General features: G+C 46.6%; 1 protein-coding gene and 1 long non-coding RNA gene across 3 annotated transcripts in view; one reads left to right on the top strand and one right to left on the bottom strand.

The window, feature by feature from the left end:
• LOC135896317 (uncharacterized) overlaps positions 1 to 22,246 on the top strand; it is a 150,943-nt gene that overhangs the window by 88,989 nt on the left and 39,708 nt on the right. The window contains exon 3 of the long non-coding RNA XR_011515057.1: positions 13,966 to 14,086. This is a non-coding gene — a long non-coding RNA (uncharacterized lncRNA). The remainder of the gene's footprint in view (positions 1 to 13,965; positions 14,087 to 22,246) is intronic.
• The window catches only part of LOC135896316 (uncharacterized), a 34,972-nt gene continuing 20,809 nt past the window's right edge, over positions 8,084 to 22,246 (bottom strand). Inside the window, exons 1-3 of one of the 2 annotated variants that reach the window (XM_065424681.1) lie at positions 19,722 to 20,504; positions 13,870 to 14,017; positions 8,084 to 11,374 (exon numbers count right to left, since the gene is read on the bottom strand). In XM_065424681.1, the coding sequence (XP_065280753.1) occupies positions 11,140 to 11,374; positions 13,870 to 14,017; positions 19,722 to 19,821 (483 nt within the window). In that variant the 5' untranslated portion in view covers positions 19,822 to 20,504 and the 3' untranslated portion in view covers positions 8,084 to 11,139. Of the gene's footprint in view, positions 11,375 to 13,869; positions 14,018 to 19,721; positions 20,505 to 22,246 lie in introns of those variants that run through there. The other variant, XM_065424683.1, reaches the window with a different exon arrangement.

Raw genomic sequence — 22,246 nt, 5'->3', positions numbered from 1 at the left:
CACGCACCAGCCCCATAACGAACCGATACAATCACGCCGAGAGCGCATGCGCACCTCCCGCGAACGATGCGGTCCTCGCGCGCGTGACTGCGATAGGATGCATCGCGTACGTGCACGCGCGCCCTCGCTCGGACGTGCGTTGCCGCGTTGAACAATGGCCAGAAGCCTTACGACTTCCTCTACGAGGTGCGGGTCGTGACCGGTCGAAACTATTATGGCGGCAGAAGCAAACGCGAGCTCGCAGCAGCAGCAGCAGCAGTAGTGCGGTGCGAGACCGACCTGCGTGTATACGGTCTGACGGAATCGAGCAACTCGACAAACGCCGCTTTGAACCGCTTCTATATGACGAACGTTGGGACAAAGTGCGGCCACTCTGGAATACTAATATCACTCTGCACGCAATCTCACCTCGATGATGATGATGGTGATGATACGGTAATACCCTCTGTAACAACGGGCGAACGCATTCTTGCCCCGAAATTTGACGGCAGCGCCATCCCTCGTCACCGCGCTTCACTGACGCTATGGCCTCCGAGATTGCGCTTGCTGCTCGCGGCATTTGTTAGCGCGCGCGATCTCAGAGGCCCTGCTGACACTTCGCGCTGATTCATGGCAATTTTGTTGTTGTTGTTATGCGCACGTTCTCTGGGCGTTTACGAGAATGCAGTGGAGGCTGAACGCTAGGCAGCGTATTCTAGAACGTCCCCCAGCTCGACGCTCTATCTCGACTCGGAAAAGCTAAATCAGCACCGTTCCCATATGCAGACCGGCAAGCTCGCTTCTCCGAACACATCATATGCCTAACCAAGACGGCGGGCCTCGGAGTAGAGAGGTAATTAAGGTGTCAGCATGCGGTAACCACTCGTGGATCCTGAGAAAAGGCCCCATGGCTCCCTGAGATGTGCCGAAACTTCAGCTCCGACAATATTGAGCATGCAGCAAGCCCCCCTCCAGCTTTCTGTATGCTTTGATGATATTACCCCCTTCCCCAGTCCCCAATTTTAAGTTAGGGACTGGAGGGGGGGGGGGGGGTCACAGCACTTTCGCCGCATTCCATTCCCTGCCCCATCGGATGGTTCCGAAACGCTTGTCTCAGATTTAACAGTGCTACACCAGCAGGAATGCGGTAAGTTAGATGTTTTGGAAAGCCTGACTACGGCATTTTGAAGACTATCCTGAACTAGGAGAGGGAGGCGGGGAGGGGGAATCCCGCGGCCACTTGCCTGGGTGTCTACGCGAATGCGCTGAAGTGAATGTTTGGTTCTCAAGCAGCTTCCTTTTTCAGGACTTACATTTTGCTCGAAATCATAACTCCATCAAATTACAGTTGATTAGAGGCACGTATAGGACGGAACAAACTTCTAAACTGGTCTGCATACACCATTGATTATTTTTCTGCGAATATCTTAATTTTAGATGCAAGAACGCTTGTAGCATTTTTCTCTCCCCCCCCCCCCCCCCCTCTATCGATCGTGTCAGTTTTAGGCCCGGTGCTTCTTTGTGTGCTTTTTAAACGGTTAAGGCGAGGTGTCCAAGCTGGTCTCGGCGTACCTAGGCGTAATACATTTCACACACGGGAATAAACACCACGTATCGACGAATCTGTCACTGTGGCGAAGTTGTTTACACCGTCATTGCTCTGAAACGATGTTCCCATTAAACAAAAAAAAGAAAAAAAAAGAGTTACGGAACTGGTTGGTGTATTCTTTATTATGTCGTAACCTTTACGACATGATGATTTACTGCGGAGATATATTGACAACGGTGTACTATGCCAACCGCGAACACAGTAGTCTAGCCGCGTTCTATGTGTTATTCAGTGAACACCGTCGATTATTGCTGCGCTAAAATGGCTTGCTGTGACCGCAGCAAGCCCTCACCGCTGCTACCATCATATCCAAAAAAAAAAAAAGCTTCTTTGAGGTGGACCAAACATGCTCGTCAGATTTGCCAAAATACATGCCTATGTATTTGATTTGTATTTATGATTTGCCAAATACATGCCTATTGCTCGTCAGCATTGCCTATTGTGGCCTCCAAAATACATGCGTGGACGCCAACACCCTCAGAGTCTGTACGAGGCCCCAAGTCCCGCACAAAATACAAATACAATCCAAGCGCCAACGCTTGGTAACGACCTCTAGCGTGTGTGTGCCATGGAGTGTGTTTTGCGTGTGTTGTGTATGTTTGGACGTGCACTGTGCGTATCGCTTCATTTTTCACGATACTCATCTTGCTAGGCATGTCGCCAGGGGAATCTCCAGGGTCCATTAAAGATCCCCCTTTTTCTCTCAGCTCCTATCTGTGACGTATTTACTTGGGTAATGTTCGGTGTTATATTTTTAGGGGAGAGAGAGAGAGACAGATAAAAGCAATGAAAGCGAGGTTCACCGAAGGAAAGTTCGGGTTGTATACCGTGTGTCGGGGAAAGGGGGAAACGTGGTGCGAGAGATGCGAAGTCGGGGCGCGCGCTAATTACGCGGGGCAAGTTTGCTGATAGAACATTCGAGGTGCTAAATACAAAAAAAATACAAATAAATAAGGTGGCTGTAAATCAGGGCTTTCACGCCAGCAATCGTTAACGCAAACAAAAAATATTACTTACAAACAGCATATATTTTTTTGTAGTAAGAGCACAGGTTCTACACAGGCATGCACTGCAAAGACCCTTATTTGAAGACACCTAGAGTCACTAAACGTGAAAGTAGAAGTGGCTATGGCGCGACCTATACAGAGTCGTTGTCAACTCCAACGTCGCGATGAGCTTGCGACTGTCACTGCGGTAATTTGAGACTGAGCGATGATTGCTCGAAGGAAAGAAATAAATATATAGGTTCTGTTGGCCATTGCGGGGAGATGGTGCGAGTATTATGCGAGTACATACAGTACGTTAAGTAGGCACACGAGTTCAAATTCCAGTGAGTCATTGGGCAAAAACCTTGTTTAGTGTTTTACCCGTGTGACGAGTATAAAAGTTGAGAACAAGCAGGCGGGCTGCGATAACGTCGGCTTAATTGATGACCGCCAGCGTTAACAGCAAGGACAGATAGACGCAGCAAATCAACGTTACTAGCTTAGAACTTCTGCTGCAGTGGAAGCGCACACCAAGCGCATATCGTGCACGTAAAAAGATGAGAATGTTGAGCAAGAAGCAAGAGAAATATGGAGCGAACGTTCAGAAACCGTGACGTCAGAGGTCGTAAACGCGCGCTAGCCCGTTCGTGCCACCCCATTCTTCGTGTGTACGACCGGCTGTGGACGGCGTTCACCGGTACAGCAGATGGTACTTCGCCGAGTTCCTTTCGAGAACGGATTGTCCTGGAAATAGACCCCCCTCCCTTCCCTTCACCCTCACCCCCCCCCCCTAGCGTTCATGATGCGTACAAAATGGATGACGTACAGGACGGTACAATGACCCTCCCTACAGTATGACGCAATGGCAATTGTGCGGATGCTGGCTCGGAATCCACATGGAAATTAAAATGGTGGGAACTTTTACAACTTGCCTAAGCCCCGCCATGAGCCAGGCGAGAGAGGACGCGGTGTTGTGCAGGGCGACGGATTAATCTCGGCGTACAGCTAGCGGTCTTCATAACGCGAGCCTGAATTTCGGCGCGCTCGGGAAGAAAGTGGGGGGGGGGGGGGGAGAGGGTGCATCTTCAGCGTCATCAAGAATGCCACCGGGTAAGCGATGCGAGGAATATTCATACAGGGGCTTCTGGAATTCATGACGCACAATGGCCTCGACACCGCTCTGACAGCCTCACCGCGTCTTCAATTTGATACTTTTTTTGTGCAACTAAAACGACCGCTGGCTAAAGAAAGAAACATGGACAGATGTTCAATGTGCATGCGTATTTTATTTGATGAACGTCTTCTTGGAAAGTAGTAGTGGCTGGTGCCACCAAACTTCTTTTTACTTTTTTTTTTCGTGCTTATTGACACTGAAAGCCCATGGTTTGCGTTAACAAACCATCGAACCTGCGATAAATTTACTGCCCTATAAAGACTCGCGTCTTTTCATACTGCGTGTTGCCTGGCCCTACGCAACTAATACTCAAGTCGTCTTGTTCATCTGCACTCGACATGCTGTGAGAGGACAATGGCTCGCAGAACATTTGTCCCAGTCTATGAATCAACCTTTGTCTGAAAAGGCTCTATTGGGACCACGGCGGTACACTTGTCTTGGGCGCGATATTTTAGAGGCTTTCGTCAAATTCTTTCAAGAGAACGGTGTGGATATGAGACTTAGTCTCCGCTGTTCAGGTTCATTCACGACAATATTCATAAACAACTTTCCGTCTTTCTCTTTTTACTCCCATTTCACTTCCCCAATTCCGAGTACCAAATCAAAACTGTGATTCGGGCCCACCTCTCAGCTTTTCCATGATTATATATATATATATATATATATATATATATATATATATATATATATATATATATATATATATATATATATATATATATAGGAAGAGGTGCAGGCACACGTAACAAGGCAACAATAAAACGTTTATTTTCAACGTTTCGGCCGAGGTCCAGCCTTCATATATATATTTTTAAAAAATACGTCACGACTTCAATATGACGGAAGTTATGCGCGTACCCGCAGCAAAAACAGGTGGTTAGTACCGTACAGGCGTACAAATTAAATCATGCAGTCGCTAAGACAAACGCTACCTTCACTGCTAAATAAATTTGGGAAAGAAATTGTTATGACAAATACCTTGACTCGAGAACAGCTTAGAGCATATTTTTGTAAAGAAATTTTTGAAATGTGATCTTTGTAATTATTGTAAATGTAACCCATTGTATTTGTAACAATACATTGTATTGTATTTGTATTTGTACTGCTGCCATGTGAGGGCCTTCAGGAACATTCAAGCTGTATGTCTCAGCTTTTCGCCTGGAGGACCCCCAACAAGTTTGTTGGAAATAAAACATTTGATTTGATTTGAATTATCTATTACTATTCTTTGATGCAGAATCACAACCTTTATTCGGTTATCCCGCAAACCCACCACCTCGGACAGGACAGGAGTCTTAGCTCCTAATGTGCTAACAGAACGTGATGTATGCTTTCGGCGCTATTTGCACACGCTACGCATGAGTGGTGGTCGTCAGCAATTCTTTTTCCTATAAGCCCGTGTTCTAAACCCCGTTCTGGCTTCGACCAGTATCGCATCAGTTACCATTTAAAATCGAGAACGCTTGCTTTGATTTCGTAACTTGTTCTATATATAGTTCCCATAGCTGTCTTTCTCTCCAACGAGCCTGCGCTATTAATAAATAACCACTGCCTCCAGCGGCTGCGAACAGAAAACACATGCTAAAACGCCGTTTTCGTGAAAATCTCACAGTAAGCTAACTGTATTAGACAAGGAAAATTGATTATGCGGCAAGCGTAGACCAAGACAGTCGACGCCCACCAATTCAACCCTTGCGGTAACGCAACATTTGATCGAATTATCCTAAAGGTTTAATTAACAAACGCCGGGAAAATGAACCAATACAAATCATTTTTATTGCTTGAAGTAGTCTGCCGCCTTCGACGGACCACTTCCATCCACTATAGCATTAACAATGCATGTCATCTTTGGTCGCTGGCCAACAAACCCGAACATTCGTCGGCATTGACAAAATCCTCAATACGCAAGACGGCATCATCGCTGCAGGGCAGGTTGCTGCCGTCATCGTAATCTCGATGGACGGATGACGTCCCCTTTGGAACGGGGCGGTGGGTTGCACCACCGAGCTCTTCTACCAAACTTCCCGAACCCCTATAATTGAAACGCCTTTTCTGTTACCTGTTTTCTTTTTTTCCTTGTTCCTTTTTTTTTTCTCGTCTCGCTCTTTGTCGTTTTTACAACCCCTATATTTCCCCACCCCAGTGTAGAGTAGCAAACCGGAAACTCACCTCTGGTGGACCTCCATGCCTTTCCTCTCTCTGTACCTCCGTTGTTTGTCGTTTGCCTACTTTTCTTCCGCCAATCTTCGAATCGCCTCTTACTAATCCCTTTTCCGTACATGTTAACTTTCCCACTGCTATCGATAAGCCCAAGGGCTTCAAGGAGGCCAGTGGTGGCTAAATCAACCGCTGCGCGGATATCTTCGCATTCCAATAAACCCCTAGCTTTCCCTAATAAACCTATCCTTTCCCTAGCTTTGCCACACCAGGCACATGCTTCTTCCTTGTTGTATCTCGCTTTATAAGGGCGTGTTCTAAGGCATCCTGACATCGCTTCGAAAAGTAATGAGCTTCCCTTCGAGTTATTATAAATTGTTTCCTTCCCGATTTCGTTTTTTCCTCTGAGGTAGTTACTCATGGCAGGTTTCTCTTCCATTGCCGCGACCCATGATATTACATCAGCCTCTCTGACATTCCGCTTGACGTTCCTCGTTGCCATGTTGCTCACTATGCCGGTCGCATACGTGCTGGTAAGCTTCCTAGTTATTTGCCTACACTGTGAAGCAATGTTTTTCGTGGACAAATATCTGAACACTATTTCAGCCCATTTACCTTCTGCCATTCTCTCAGTCATCCTTCATAATCAATTCTATTGCGAGTTTCGTGCTTTCGCGTTCGAACTAAGCGAGCTTCCCTTCCACAGCAATATACGGTTTCTAGCCGGTACCTCCCAGTGCGTCTGAATTAAGCGAGAAAGTTTAGTTAACTGAGGTCGAATCAACGGCAGTCGACTGTATTGCTATCTGCGGGCGATTTTTCATTTTTTTGTCCACATTTTAATGTATGAGCAAGGGAGCCTATGGAACACGCTTAATTTTACACAGACAAGACGCGTCCGCAAGGATCGTGCTGGCTGCTTAGAATCAGTGTAATTTAAGAAACGCGTGTATACATATTTCAAAGGCTTGGCTTCCACACTATTCAAACAGCGTGCCTCCAAAGCGTAATTTTTTTTCTTTTTCGTGGATAACTGCTTTAAAATAACGGGAAGCTATTAATACTTATCATAACTGACGCGCTTGTTCTGCACTGTCTATGCGTCTTATCACCATTGCCCTAATTAATCTCCGCTACTGGGCGTAGACCTTCCGGCGATTTCCAATCAGCCCCCGTCTTGCGACCGCTGACCTCGCCCTATGCGGTTAAATTTACTATCTTATCTCATCACACTATGTAGTCATTTCCTGTAAACGGCGTTTCCCCCATCATGCAACGCCATCGGTTAATCTAGTAAACCACCGGTTATCCACACTGTACGTTACATAACCTGAGCAATTCCAGTTGTTTGTCGATATACAGTCCTGTTAACAAGGGACTTTTTTTTTCTGCTTCTTTTGAGCAAGTGCAAAAGATCTCCCTTATTTCTGTTGTACTGTGCACTTACTTTGTTTGGAAATTTTTTCTTCGCCAGAAATTTGTGATTGCAGTATTATTAGCTGGCTAACTTGACAGATTTGTGCATCGCATTAATTACTTAACTACATTAAGGTCCCCGTGTAATGAAATTATATGAGGGGTGGGCTCCACGAAGGTGGGTTCCATGAAAGTCAATACGAACACATGCGTACGTGGCGACACTTGGCCAGCGAGTGCTTCCAGAAATTCACCCGCCGTGGTGCCTAAGTGGCTCTGGTGTAGCGTTGCTAAGCAAGAGGTCGCGGGATCAAATCCCGGCCACGGCAACCGCATTTCGGTGGAAGCGAAATGCAAGAACAACCGTGTGCTTGACTCAGGTGCACGTTAAAGAACCCCAAGTGGTCAAATTAATCCGGAGTTCCCCACTACTGCGTGCCTCATAATCAATCAGATCGTGTTTTTGGCACGTGAAACCCCATAATTGTTTTCCAGAAATTCAAACGAAGATGAGATTGCCATCTCCTTGCGAAGAAGGCAATTGCAGTATTTTGCTGTTCGCCAAAAAAGAAGAAAAAGAAAGAATATTAATCAGAAGAAATAGTACTGCAGGCCTGTGGCCGAGCAATCTGAAGAGGGTCAAGTGCCCCGACATAAGCGTGATGGAGTGCTTCCAGAAATTCAGATGTAGATGCAATTACCATGACGTCGTGAAAAAGGCATTCCAGACCAGTTTTGCCTTTAGCAAATAAACGACAAATAAAAACAGCAACACTCGAATATGCTTTATTTCGATGCTACGCGTTAACATTTCTATTATTTCTTTTATATACAAAGATACATCGCAAACTTGTAAAGGAAGTCGAGTTTCGCGAGGCACGTATATTGTATAGGCACGTTGACATCAGCGGCACGAGGAAGCGAGCAGTGATTCGTTGTTTGTAGTTGACGACTTCGACGCGGACATCATTGAAGCGCACACCAGGCCCTCCAAGTCACTAAAATGATCTAGCGTGGAAGCAATAACCCGCTACAGCGAAGAGGAGTATTCCAGAAAAAAAGAACACACAGGTACACATGCTACATATAACAACTGAAATGTCATAGCACTATGACGTCCTGTAATTCGGTTACTCATCGACATCGCTTTATTAGAACCAGCTCCATACAGCGTAACGTGAAGGAGACCGCGTTGCGCAATTCAACTCGCCCGGCACACACACGCCGCTGCTCCTCCGGTCACGTGCCTCTTGCGTCACACCACCCCACTGCTCCTCCTTCCTCGCTCCGTCGCTCCACCGCTGACACGCTTCCACACATCACCAAAGGCCAAGTTTCAATACTTATGCTATCGCATTAAAACCATTGCGAGGACGCACACAGTGCAGTTATCAGACCTGGCCCATTCCGCGCTTTTGATTACGTTGCATCCGGAATCGGGCGGCTCAGTTCCTACAGAATGCCATCAAACAAGGTCGCTAACGGGTGCACTGACGTAATTTGTGGGACTCCACCGGAAAAAAAAATCGCATCGTCTTTGTGATCGCAGAGGCTTATGAAAGTGGAGGGTGCACGGGACAAACGACTCCATGAAACAGATCGCAGGTGTCCCAAGATCTGCCCTTGCAGATTCTTCAATGAGAATGGTTTTTCGCGCTTCCGGGTATGTTAAGTAAACAAATGAAATACATATACCCTGAGAGACCGCGTGGTAAGCACTTCAACATAGTGTTTTCATCGTTAAAGCCTAAAACAATCCGCTATACAATCTAAAGGGCACGGAGGGGAACAGACGATTAACACTATGCTCATGTGTACATATTACCTGCCATATAGATATCGAGACGTGTGAAGTACTTCTTGTTTCTAGACAATTATGCCTCAAAACTAACGCAAGCATGACACAACTGCACTGCACTCGACGCCTACCTGCAGCCTGCGTATGGTCTTGAGAGCTCTTATCAAGCTGTTCATGTTGGATGATAGTAGGACTGACCCCACTAGGCTCAGCCGCACATCTTGATTCACCAACGTAAGAACGCGTGACGTCATTACCCTAAGCACTACATCGACACAAGCGCATGTCTGCGAACACGATTACACCTTGTGTACAGCTGAGACTACAACCACGCTATTATCCACACCTCTAGTTCACACCTCCATGCAATGTTTGAGACACCAGGTGCAGCATACACGTTTCTGTCTTTGCAAGTTTTCGCTATGCACCCGGCACTCTCACATCTCAGGTTGTCCCGACAATGCCTTCATGACATCCACGGTTAGCTGCACAGCAGGGTGCTCTACGCACGCGTACTTAAAACAATGAACACCCCTATGTGCTAGCATATGCCCATATTCGTTCTCGCTGAAACCGGAGCGTTGTCAGAGGAGTGCGAAATGCGTTCAGCTGAAACTCCCTTTCGCTATCATGGGCCGTTAGCGAATCAATAACCTGTAGAACATCGATCACAACAGTGCCCTCACTAGTTTGCAGTCACTTCGAATTTACCTTGTTTCTAAAGCATGAGGTAGCCACTGCTTCCAATTAATGAGGATGCGCTGAGCACAAGCTGATGTGAAAACTAGGGACAAGGTGCTTACACTTTCGCTTCGCACTGCAGGCGGTTAAAATGGACTCCTATTCGTAAGTAATGGCAGTAGAGAGCTTCTTCGAACTAACTGTTTGACAATGCGTTACGCTCACAGACGACAGTAGTAAAGGGACACAAGTACTCGCACAAAAATGGCAGCTAGAAGCTAGGGAGACCGTATAGATTGCACGAGGCTCGATCGACGCCGCCATCTTGAAACGTCGCGCTGCTGGCACGGCTCAAGGCTTGACGTCTACAACCGATAGGCAAAGGATTGATTCTCACATGTGGCAGAGTGTCAGTGTAGACTCGCACAAAAACGAGGGTACTAAGAAACGGTACAGAAAGTGCCGTTTTTCCGTCCCCGTAGTCTTGTATACTTCTACCCTGAAAGCCTGCCGTCAATGCATTCCCTGTTTCCAGCTCGCTCAAATCAGCACACTATCTGTCTGAGTATATCTTTCCGAAGTTGAGCGGGAGGTCTTTAAGGCAGCGCCGTCGAGAGCACAGCAGCGCACTGGATTTACGTGCGAAGAGCTGCACCCGGGTCAGAAATTCAGCGCGATCCATGCAATGCGACATTTCGACAGCACCGCCAGCATTCCAACACGACCTCTGTATCATTGCAACAGCGTACCAAAACAAAACAGCATACCATATCAGTAAAGAAATTGCGCACACTGAATGCGATAGTATAGGCCATGCAGTTTGAGAACTATTTAAAACGGCGGTTAAGTTAATATTCTGGAAGGCATATCATTTGCTGATTCTATAGTTGCTGCTAAACGTTTTGTCTTATTAGTGAGCTGTGGATGAATGATAAAAAAAAAAAGTGGGTCTATGTGGAACCATGACTGTACTTCCCGTTACATCTACTAATATCCGCTCGCTTCCCTCCTAATTTGACTCAGTCACGGCCAACGCTTGCTGCGCCCCAGTGGCCTCTCGAAGCCTTTGCGCGACGCCCACTTCGTTGTTAGTCAAGCATTTTCGCAATATGGCGGCCCCCATTGAGCATTAAGTAATGCACTAGCCTCCGAGACTTCAAACGCGCGCGGGAATCTCGGGGGGCAATCGTAAGGTGACAAGTCGCCATCCTTGCGCCTTCGCAAGCTGGCGGCTCACGCCGAGCGTAAAGACAGGGCCCCGAGATCTCCGACGGGTGCGGGGATCTCGGAGGCCACGACAAAGCGTTGCCTATCTACACTTCTTTTCATGGTAGCGTCATCACAACAACAGGGAGATGGCCAGCACGGCCGACGAGACGCCCAGGACGACCAGGCCGGACGCCGACTGGACGGTGAAGGCCGAGCTGCACTTGCGGCTGTCGAACTTGTGGCAGGTGTTGCGCACGGACTTCTGGGTCGACGACTCGATGAACTTGAGCGCGTACTTGCCGGCCGAGTCGCCGCAGCTGTGCCGCACGTTCTTCATGTAGCAGTCGATGTAACTCGAGAACTTACTGTGAGGGGAGAGGAGAAAGAGCCGGGAACAGGAGGTTGAGGGAGTTTGCGCAGAACAACAGCTCGCGGCACACCTGCCCCGAAGCGCGACGTTACTACCTGAACGAGTGCGAGAAACAAACCCCAGCCGTGCCCCGCGTTAACTTACTAACGACCTGTTGGTTTGCTGATGCACGGGCTTTTATTAGGTCTGTGTGTACATGCAATAGCTGCCAGGCCGGCTGTGCGAAACACAGCTATAACTTCGGAGGGAGCTCCTCTATCAAAATAAACGTAAGGAGTAAGGTGCTCCAACTTGAGCAACGCTGAACCGATTAATGCAGATCGCTGCATTTAAAATTGACTCGTGAGAATTTCCAAAAGATATTGTTTAAAAAATGCAACATACGGAATTTGAAGTTCACAGCCCCAGCTTTGTAACAGCAAGATATTATTTAAAAAATGCAAAATACGGAATTTGAAGTTCACAATCCTAGCTTTGCAACAGCAAAGACAGAGCGAAGACGACGTAAAAGTGGATTCTGTTACAGGCGCGTCTGAAGCTGAAGAAATTGCTACATTATGTGCCGCTCTGAAATACATTATTATAATTTGTGAAAAACACTTTTCGCAAAGTTTAATCAGTATGTTTACGATTTCCTTTAACCCGTGAGCATGTTACATTCGCCCACTTAACACACTCTTAGAGAATGTATTTCTGAGATTTGTTTTCAGAGCGAACTCCTTGGAGATCAAAACTTGTTGCTGCGATTTTTAAGAATAATATCAATTGTCAGCCGTCTTTTTGGAAAGATCTCCCGACGCAAAATCCTGCTTTAAGCCGTAGGTCGCTGGGAATTCAAATTATATCTGAACGCGGGGATGGAAGCGACCAAGGAAGTTTTGGAGCAGCTTTAGAAGCAGCAAATTTGGCACTTGGAGCAGGTTTGGAGCATGAATTGTCCATTCTGGAGCAGGGTATACGCGTTTTGGAGCCGCTTGGTAAAGGTCAATATGAGTGAAATACAGGCATATGAAGAAGAGCTATTACTTATTTGACTTTGCATAACTATATTTGGTTACGGCAGGTCAGTTCTTCGGAAGCCCGCAAAACGAGCAGAATTCATGACAGGGAAAAAGTGTAATCCACCTGACTGTAGAATGAAGCTGCAAATGAAACACACACATGTTTCTCCAAAATCCCCATGAATTTACATACAGGATGCGCCCACTAAATGTGCCCAAGAAAAAGAATAACCGGAGGTTTTCGGTGAACAGCGTCCACTCTATGTTAATAGCCTTGTGTTAATGCTAGTCAATACGTTTTTCTTCATTGTCAACAAGCAAGTAATATTTAATTTTAATGAAATATAACATTTATTACCTTACTTACTCAATAAGTTGTCAATGCAAAAATTGTGGAATGCGTCCAGAAATTAGCGATAACAGTCTATACAGCGACTTAGCTCTTGTGCGGTCCTTTTCTCTTTATTTTTTTCAAGAAAAAAAATATACAAGAAAAGGACTGCCAATTTTTTCTTTTTTTTTTGCAAATGCACGTGACAGCGAGTACCTGCACCAGTAATAATAAGCGCTCTCAGACATAAACGTCGTCATCACTGCATTGTGTGTATTACGAACCTGCAAACGCAGGCCACGGTCTCGTAACCGTTCGCAAGGCGAACCGTTACAAGACGGTGGCCTCGGCAAAGTGAAGCGAACAATGCGTACATTGAGTCACACATACAACCTACAGAACAGCGTTCGTTTCAATGAAGAACAAGCAGAAAACAAGCATTCGAACCATATAATAGATGACAAGGCGCTCCTGATGACAATGCATACGTGCATACGCTGATGACAATCAGGGTATGCATTGATGACAATGCATACGCATACGTTGCCCGGTAAATATTACTGTTGCGCACGGCGACGGCAGCCTACGACGTGGGGAGTGACGTCTATAGCCTTTAGTTTATACTATAACCAGCCTAGTAACTGATTTCAATGTTGTTGCAGCCCCGCTATGGGCGGCGGCGTGATGGCAAAATTACCATTACTTCCATTACTCTAAATTACCATTACTGCCGTTGCTCTCAAGGAGCAGAACATTGTGTACTTCACCCTCAGCCGTTGCGGTGGTGGTTTTCAACAGCTTCGCTGGACATTCAGTTTCGTAGGGCCGAGATGGCGAATCAGACTTTTTTTCTAACGGGCGCGGACACGACAAATGCCGACCACCAAGAGGCTAACAGCTTCGCTGTACTAATATAACGAACGTTTAATAAAGGAACGCACCGTATATAAGGAACTGTATATGAACATGCATGGCACAGCACGAGGGATGCGTTTGCCATGTCTGACCATACTTGAACCTCTATATCGTTGCAATAATCGACACTGTGTCAGGTTTCATATACGTTCATATATGACCATATTTAGAACAGGTACGCGGGCCACATATGGCCCGTACTTGAATTTTCTTTATAGGGGAGCTGCATCGTCGAGGACTCACCAACAGAGTCCTTTCTTCTCTCTGTCCGACTTGTGCTTGTGGTCGACGCCGAACGCATTCTCCAGGACGCTGAACTCTGACTTCTTTTTGCCGCAGGCGCCGCTAGAGTCTGCCAGCTTCTGAAAGCAGCCCAGGTACTTGATGAGGCCTGCGAACATCGTGGCAAGAACAAGGAATGTCGGCACACCTCCAGGCAACTGCGTCCTCTCATCTTTGGGTAATGGACCGACCAACCGAATACATTAAAAAACTTAAGTGGCGATTTGGCGGTAAATGCGAGAGGAAGCCGTGAGCATTTCGTCCCCGAGCCGTGATTTAAACCGCGTTCAGCACATTGCAAAGTGTCGTACAGGAGATCATTCAGCAAAGATTTCCTGCAATTTCCCAGTGGTCCGAAGCAGACTGCCGTCGCTCTGCTCCGGACCACATCCACACATATATGTATATATATATATATATATATATATATATATATATATATATATTGCAAATTACCTATTCACACACTGTAAACGAAAATAAACCCACCTGGGAGTTCTTAACAGGCGATGTGCCCTAAAACCTCAACATCCTTGAACATTTACTCTGATGCATGGGAGCAATACAAAACGCCATTCCCTCGTTTTACTCCGTTGGCTATAGCTGCGGGAGGATTAAGGCGACACGACGCGATTTTATTCCGCTTCAAAATCTTGTTCTGTGAAAACTCCGCACAGAGAGTTTTAGAAAACTCCCCCCCGCCAAAACAGGTTGGTCACGTGGCGCTTCCCATGAGCCTGTGCGTCGTGCCAGCGACCAGCCGCGTTCAGCGGAGTGCTCATGGCAGACGATTTCTTTACATTCGTGAAGTAGCATTCCGTGACAGCTTTTCGACGATTTGTTTCCCGTATTTCCTTACAGAAAGTGTTATAGGCGTGCCTGAAGCCAACTGTATCTCAGTTTCAAGTACGTTAGCTGCAACCCCTTTGCTGACAACGATCAATGGAAGATGAACGTTTTCAAGTGCAGAAAAAGGGTTAGGTGTACCTCGAAACTGTTCATTGACTCGTGATGTCGGCTCAGGTTCCTGACTGTGCCTTCGTGCTGCGTGACTGTGGCTTGTGTTCTTCAGTACGTAAAATGCGACATTTTTGTTCTTGTGAGTACATGCTGACAACGTCCGGCCTAATGTTTGAAAGGACCGCGTAGCAATGGCAACAGCAGCCACTGTTCGAGCGATGAATGGCACATTCAAAGTTCGTTCCGTGCTGTGTTGCCAGTGAGAAAGACCGGAGGTCAAGCAACTGTTTTAATTGTATGTGTGTACGGATATCCCCGCCCAAGAAAAACGGTAGGACATAAGTATATGCGTACGGTAAATGAAGCTTCTTACTGAGCGATGTGAATGGAATTGTTATCGCGAGCCTCTGTTTTGTTCACGTCGTTGCTTCCGATATTGCATTAACGTTATGCTCTATCTTAGACACTGATTTAGAAGCATACCCGCTGGCTCCGAGTGTGAGGATTTGTTCGATAGATCAGCGACGTAGCTCCTTTTCACAACCGAGAGACATTGCTTGGACGCTGAGCAAGTAGTGCGGAAATAAAAAATGCATGACTACGCACTTTTAGATCTTGCGTCAGCTGCTGCGGCTAATGCTCACACGTAATAAACTCTTACTACGCTACCACTATTTCGCATTAATTTTGCCATGAAGCACACGCACTTCCATTTTTCTTGCTTACTGTAACTATCGCACTACTTTTTGATCGCGAACGAGGGCAGTTTGCGAAGTCGCTTCAGCACTCACAGAATGACATGCTAATTTTGAAAAAAGTATGCCATTAACTTTTTTCTCACTATTTTTAATTATCAGTTTCGTTTCGATTAAGGTTTTCTGTTACTTTCAGAGAGGCAGGTCGCGTATGAGCGAGCGTGAGTCGTAGTTCTGAAAACAGTACAGCTGCTCACCAGACGGCTTCGAGGCACACAGTATCATGGCTATATATACTAGCAGCGTTGCTTGTGTGTCGCGTGTACGTTGGATGTTTTTCAAGGTTCTGCATTGAGCGCCTCTCAAATGTTTATCTATGTCATTATATATGTGGTTTCATTGACTTGTTTCGTTGAATGTGACGCGGTCTTGTTTGTGTGTATATTTCTAAATTTGACCAGCAGCCTCTGCATGTAAAAATCTTCGCGCATACTGACGCGATGCCTTTTTTTTATACTCCCGTTGCACCACGAAAAAAGTGCGCCCAGTGCAAAGTAAATAAATTTTAAAAAACTCCCGTGCTTCCAAGCGAAAATTCCACTCGCACGGAGTAAAAGTTCTACTCCGATCATACGGAGCATAATAAACTCTCAACCGGGGGTCGCTGGAGTACAATCGTTATACTCCCTGCCCCCTGGGAGTTATTTCCGCTTACAGTGCATATCAGTGGTATATTTGGGTGTCACGTATAAAAGTGCCTTCTGGGATTTATCACTCACTGCTAACGCCGCCGACGCCGACACTGACGCCGACGACACCGGCTTTTCTGCGACACGAGCTCGTTAACGCTGTCGCGTTAATACGTCAAATTTATCCGCTTTAGATGTACTATTAGACGCAATTGACAGAATTGCCATATCGTTTTCATTGCTGGGTTAGAGAGTTGTAAACTTTCTGTTTGTGTTAAAATATTGACGCCCTAAATAAAGGGTCATCTTCCAGCAGTCACTAGATGTTAACTTTTTCTTTTTATTGCAACGAGCAAGTTTGGTGCAGTGGACGCAGAGAAAAACGATATCTCGTTTACCATGTACACTTAGGTAGGAGCCTCCGAGCTCAAGCTTCCTCTTACTGTCTCATTGAGCACAGCTGCCTTGCGTCAGCCCTTTTCACCCCACGCCTCCAAATTTACTATTTTCATCACACCGCCTAAGCCTCTGCCGTCCCCGACTGCGTTTGTCCTCTGTTCCCGCACTTCACCAGTTGCTCGTACACGCCGTACAAGATACGCAATCATGTCAAACCAAGCTAACCTTCCAGGATATCCTCGCGCGTTTCTTTTTCTTTCTAAAGTTATATAGTTCCTCAACGCAATGAAGAGCTTAAAACAATCGAGCACGGTGAGAATGTGTTGCGTCTCTCAGCTACTGTCTTTGTTAATAAAGGCGACGAATGACGCCAGAAGCCGTCATTTAAAGGCTTGTCCATCCCTCTCCTTTTACAGTGTATACTGCTGTGACAAACCAAACAAACCGACAAACCAATCAATTCCCTTATTGTCCCATTCTGATGCTCTAAATACACCACTTGTTCTTTTCTCTACGCATTACGTGATTCACCCAACTCCACACATTTATCTCAATGAAAACACCGTTTCTCCCCCCTCTCGTGTTTGTTTCCTATTCCCCACTGCCCCCTTGCTGAACATTTCCCGCTTGTTTTTTTCTTCGTCGTTCGCTGCGCGATTATTAGTCTCTTCTCCAGTTTCTGTGTTGTACATCAAGCCATTTAGCTGACTGTTACAACAGTCAGCTAAATTATGAAACTAGGCTACACGGCTATCTGCTGCAGTGACTGCGTTTTCTTTGGGGCTAGCTCGACATACGCTGCTCAACGGAAAGCTGCGGGCGTGAGCTCCATCACGCGCAAGGCTTTCTAACTTCAGGCGCAGCTGAAGGGGGAAAAAGAAAGTCATGCACCCCGGAGCAGAACGAAGCTACAAACGAAAGCCATTTGTGTTTCGCAGAAAGAAGGCGTCGTCGCCGTTGGATTGGATCGGATTGGAACAAACATTATTTGTGCCTGCAGTTCGGTGCTCGCGCGCCCCGACGAGGGCCTACGTAATCTAGGAGGTTGCCGTTAAGAATTTGTCAAGCACAATTTGTTGGTGGGCTATCGGTTCGACACGTTGAAGCAGCGTCGTGTGGAAGGAAAATGACACAAGTACGCAAAACGAACGCTGTGAGCACTTGGCAGATCTTACAAGAACGAACAAAACGATTTTCAACTGCAAAGCATTCTTCCTGAGAAATCTGTCTGGGTTTCTCTGGTATATCGTCGGGTGAACGACTGTCTTTCCGTTTCATTAGCTTTTCTAGGAACGGTTTGCGCATTCAGTTGAAGATGATTGAGATACTAAAGGAGCAAGATTACAACTACCAATAAAGTTACTACTAAGAACAGTAACAATAACAATAGAGAGACAAATTAAGTCCACATGAACAATAGTACACATTGGTGCAAAGTTCCTGGGCCTTTGTATAGTCCGGAAGTATTCTTACTGGGGGCTACTTTCTTGTATTTTGCACTAAAGAAAATAACTTTCCGTGACTCTCAAAATGATATATTTAATAAGCCCTCAAACTTCTTACGAAAATTTCCGAAATTTGCCGAAAATCGCATGGGGAGACGCGGTGAACTTTCTCTTGCGATGCTAAGCTGCATAGTTATACCTGATTATGTTGAGAAACTTCAATGTCTTAAGCAAAGTCGTTTGTCCAAATTATTTTCCCATATTGAAGGAAACTCTTGTAAGCCACACCTGAGCCTTAATTATAGCAGCCAATAAGATGTACCTTGTTATGATTCAAAACTGCGCAAATCGGCCAAATGACTTCACTTTTCTATGCTTCATGTGTACCTGAACATCGACATCGCTCCTTTATTCAGGTTTACGTTTTGCCACTTTAATGGAAAATTACCAAGACCACACACCTTTGGTGGGCGAATTTTTTTCACCCTCTTGAGGGTTTTTTTTGTTATTATTTTTTCTTTTTCGAAATGGCTGCAGACAGGCCAACAGTGATTCGGCGTTTCATTCGACCGATGTCATTTGTCCAAAAAAGCAAACACAGGAGAAACTATATCAAAGGAATGTTGACGCCTACGAAAGTCGTAGAAACTCACATCGCGCGCTTCTTGCACGTAATACAATGATCCACAGCAGGTATGGAGGCTGGGGAACAATTTTAAAGCATCTTAATTTGATAAACTGAAGTTGGTTTCAAAACGTCGCACATAGCATCATCGACATCATTGTGACGTCATTACACAGCAAAATACGCATTAGTTGCACATAAAAAGTATTAACGAAAGGGCCGCACTGATGTATTCTGGCAGTTCTGGTGTGCGGAGCCGTAGCGCAGGCTACGTAAAAGTATCCAGGCTACCGAAACCGAAACTGGCTCGTAGAAGCACGTATTATAGATAATCGTTCGGGGCGTTCCTACGCTTGTCAGTGTTACTTCCAGGATTTAGAGGGTTTGTACTACCTTAATGAAATGCGAAACAGAGAAAAAAAGAAAAGGCTGTCAAGAACGGACCATCCTGGCGTGCGTGATCACAGGCACCATGCATATTATATACTATACGCCAGTTTGTAGGAATGAATGTGTTTTAACTGGCGAAATGCTGTTTGTTGCCGAACCCGCGACCTTGGCGGCTGTGGTGCTCTGGCACCGTTCTCCGCATCGTAGTTACAAGGTCGCGCCAATGAAACAAAATGTTGTGAGCTAATGCCAAATGTGTCCTGGCACTTCGTCTGCGCCTGTACGCAACGCGCAACGTTTATTTATTGCTCAATGAGAAAGTAGCATGCAGGCAAACGCAGCGTTTGTTTTCGCAACAACAACTGACGCACTGTGCGCTGTAAAGTGCTAACATTCATTAACCACTTCCGTTTCCAGTACTGCAGTAATGGCAATTATGTCATTCGTTCATTGGATGCAGTGACACCACTAAACTATCGCAGGCGGTCGCGGGAAATACGACAATCCGATCACGAACGGTGACGTGAAGGGCGACTCAACACTTGGGCGCGGCCTACGACGCAGCGCCAAAAAAAAAACGTAAAAAGACCTGGATGTGCACGGTACTTACCACTGGAGTCAGCTGCTGCGTCACGTGGTGCACACACCAACAACATGGCGGCGACCATAACGAGCGTCACAACAGATACAAGCATCGGTTTCGTAGCCATGGCTTCGCAACACGGGCAGGCGCTCGCACACGAAGACGACGACAGAAGACCGAGCACCACGGCAGCGAACGCCTAGAAATAGAATGCGTCCCGCAAACCTACACCGCTTGCTGCACCGGCTGGCAGACGACACACGCAGGCACGGTGTCGGTAATGGCGGCGGCGGTGGGCAGCAACTTGCGGCGCAGAGCCCGAATGCCTGCACGTTTCACTGGGCGTTGACGCTTTTGGATTCCGTTTCGCAAGCACTGGAGTGGATTACCCGAGCGTCCTTGCTTGACTGGTCGGCGGTGACGCTTCGAACGACGGCTCGCTCGCACCGGGCAGTCTGATCTCAGCGGGCTCAGAAAATACGCCGCTGCGAGGAAGGCGCCAATGACGAAAGTGCTTGGAACCGTGAAGTCTCGTGGGCACGCGCTCCTTGTTGGGAAGCGACGGAGTGCCGGCGGCCGGAGTAGAGTAGGGCACCGGGTTGCGAAGAGAGGCGCGCTTCTTTCATTCTGCGAATCGGTGGGAAGGAAGAACCCTGCACACGGGGAGAGTGCGGTGAACGGAGCTGCCGCTCCGCGGTAGAGGTTTCCTCCGACGGCCGTGCAGAACGGTGGGAAGCCGTCCAAGTTCACGCTCGGCGGTCTCTTCGATTAGAGTTATTCTGCTGTTATTTCGCACACCCTCACTGCTGCGCTGTCGGCGAGCTTTATCCGTGGAGAGGAGAGACCTTGCTCGCCGGTCCGCAACGGAAAAGCGTAGACCGCGTCCCACACGTGACCTGTTGGCGACGCTTGGCCCACTTACCTGCTCGCCTACTTCATATTTTCGTTTTTATTTCTTTTGCCTGTCGAGGCAGAAAGGCATAGCAAGAGGAGAGTGGCGTGAAAATGAGGCTCGCGCAGAGATTTAGAGCGAGAAGTGCAGGGTTAAGTGCCTGTTTCTGTATGTGAATGCACGAAGTGACAAAAATGAAATAACACAAAAAATAAGGAGCTCGGCAGAATGACATTGTAATCAGGTATCGCACTGCGCTGAGACGTGCAGCGATAATGTCCGACCACGGAGCAACAGTTATCATATGCATGCACTATATGCTGTGCCTCTGCCTGCCTGATATCACACTCAGTACAGAGAGTGTGCAATATAGTGGGTGTCGAGGTCGCCAGAGTGCTGTACAGTCAGCACGATGAAAAGTTGCACTTCAGCACTTTATCGCGAGGTCTTTATCCCCAGAGGTGCAATGGTAGCTCCATACATGACCTCACCTGAACGAGCCCTATAATATAAGTTACTGGCATGCTACAGCCAGTGCTGGCATATTTATATTGCGATTGATGTGAAGTGAGGGTTCCTTCAAAAAACGAATTGGAAAACACATAAAGTCGGTTTAAGAGGGACTGGTCACCTATGACCTAAAAATTAACTCAGAGAGCAGTTGTCACATCTTGCAGAATTAGACTGTATTTACTGCAATTGTGGCAGCGTCAGAAGATGGTGAGCCATTGAAGCTGACATCGCTATACTGCGTCAAGCTTGTTCTCGAAAGAAGCTTTCTCAAGTCGGATAAAGCGTAGGATAGATAGGTTTCGGCTAACTCATGCTTTTTTGTTTTTAATCGTGTTAGCCATGTTGCTACGAATTTTTTCTGTTGCCTTGTGTCAATTTGTTACCAAGCGCAGAAATGTTCATGAATTCCTTGCCAGCGAGCATAGACAGACACACTGACGGTGCCATCCGCTTTCCGAAATGCATTGCTAACCTATTCGGGAATAGTTAAAGATCTTTTTTAACGTTAAACGTTTTACGATTTGTTGTATTTGTAATTCAATATCCTTTGAATACAGCTATGTGACGAAGATTTCGTTTTTTTTTTACAAGTTCTTTATCGTTGTTGTTGTTGTTGTTATTTTGCCCTGTGGCGCCTTTATTGGATCTAGATCAAGCACAAAATTTTGATTAAGGAAGAAACAACACAACGGAACCAAAACTACGCCCGGCATCCCAGAAAGCTGTGCTGCTAGCGACAGCAGTTGGAACTAGACTAATCGCAACCCACTAAACGTCTATGCGCAGCTCGGCTTAACGTTTTCCCGGAACGTTCAGACTGCCCTGGTTCACCCACAACGCTGCGTATTGCTACACGCATGTAGTATTCGATTGCTTGAACGAGGCGCGTGGGCGCCATCACTCGAGAAAAGAGGAGGAAGAACGAACTGGGCTGGCGCTGTGAATCTAACCGGACAGCGCTGCAACCGCTGTTGATGGAGCCGTTTGGTTTTATGGAGATAAGGTGTATGATGGGCACTTTGGAACCGTTTATGGTGACGTGGTCACAGATCACAGATCGCTCCGTGATCTACCTTATTATGAAAAAAAAAAAACGCAAGTCGAATACAAAACGTCATGATGACCAGAGGATTAGAGCTCAGCCTTG

This window comes from Dermacentor albipictus, chromosome 6 (assembly GCF_038994185.2).
Source record: "Dermacentor albipictus isolate Rhodes 1998 colony chromosome 6, USDA_Dalb.pri_finalv2, whole genome shotgun sequence".
In the NCBI taxonomy this organism is placed as follows: domain Eukaryota; kingdom Metazoa; phylum Arthropoda; class Arachnida; order Ixodida; family Ixodidae; genus Dermacentor; species Dermacentor albipictus.
Note: the sequence above shows the minus strand (reverse complement) of the source record. Positions and strands in the feature narration are given on the sequence as shown.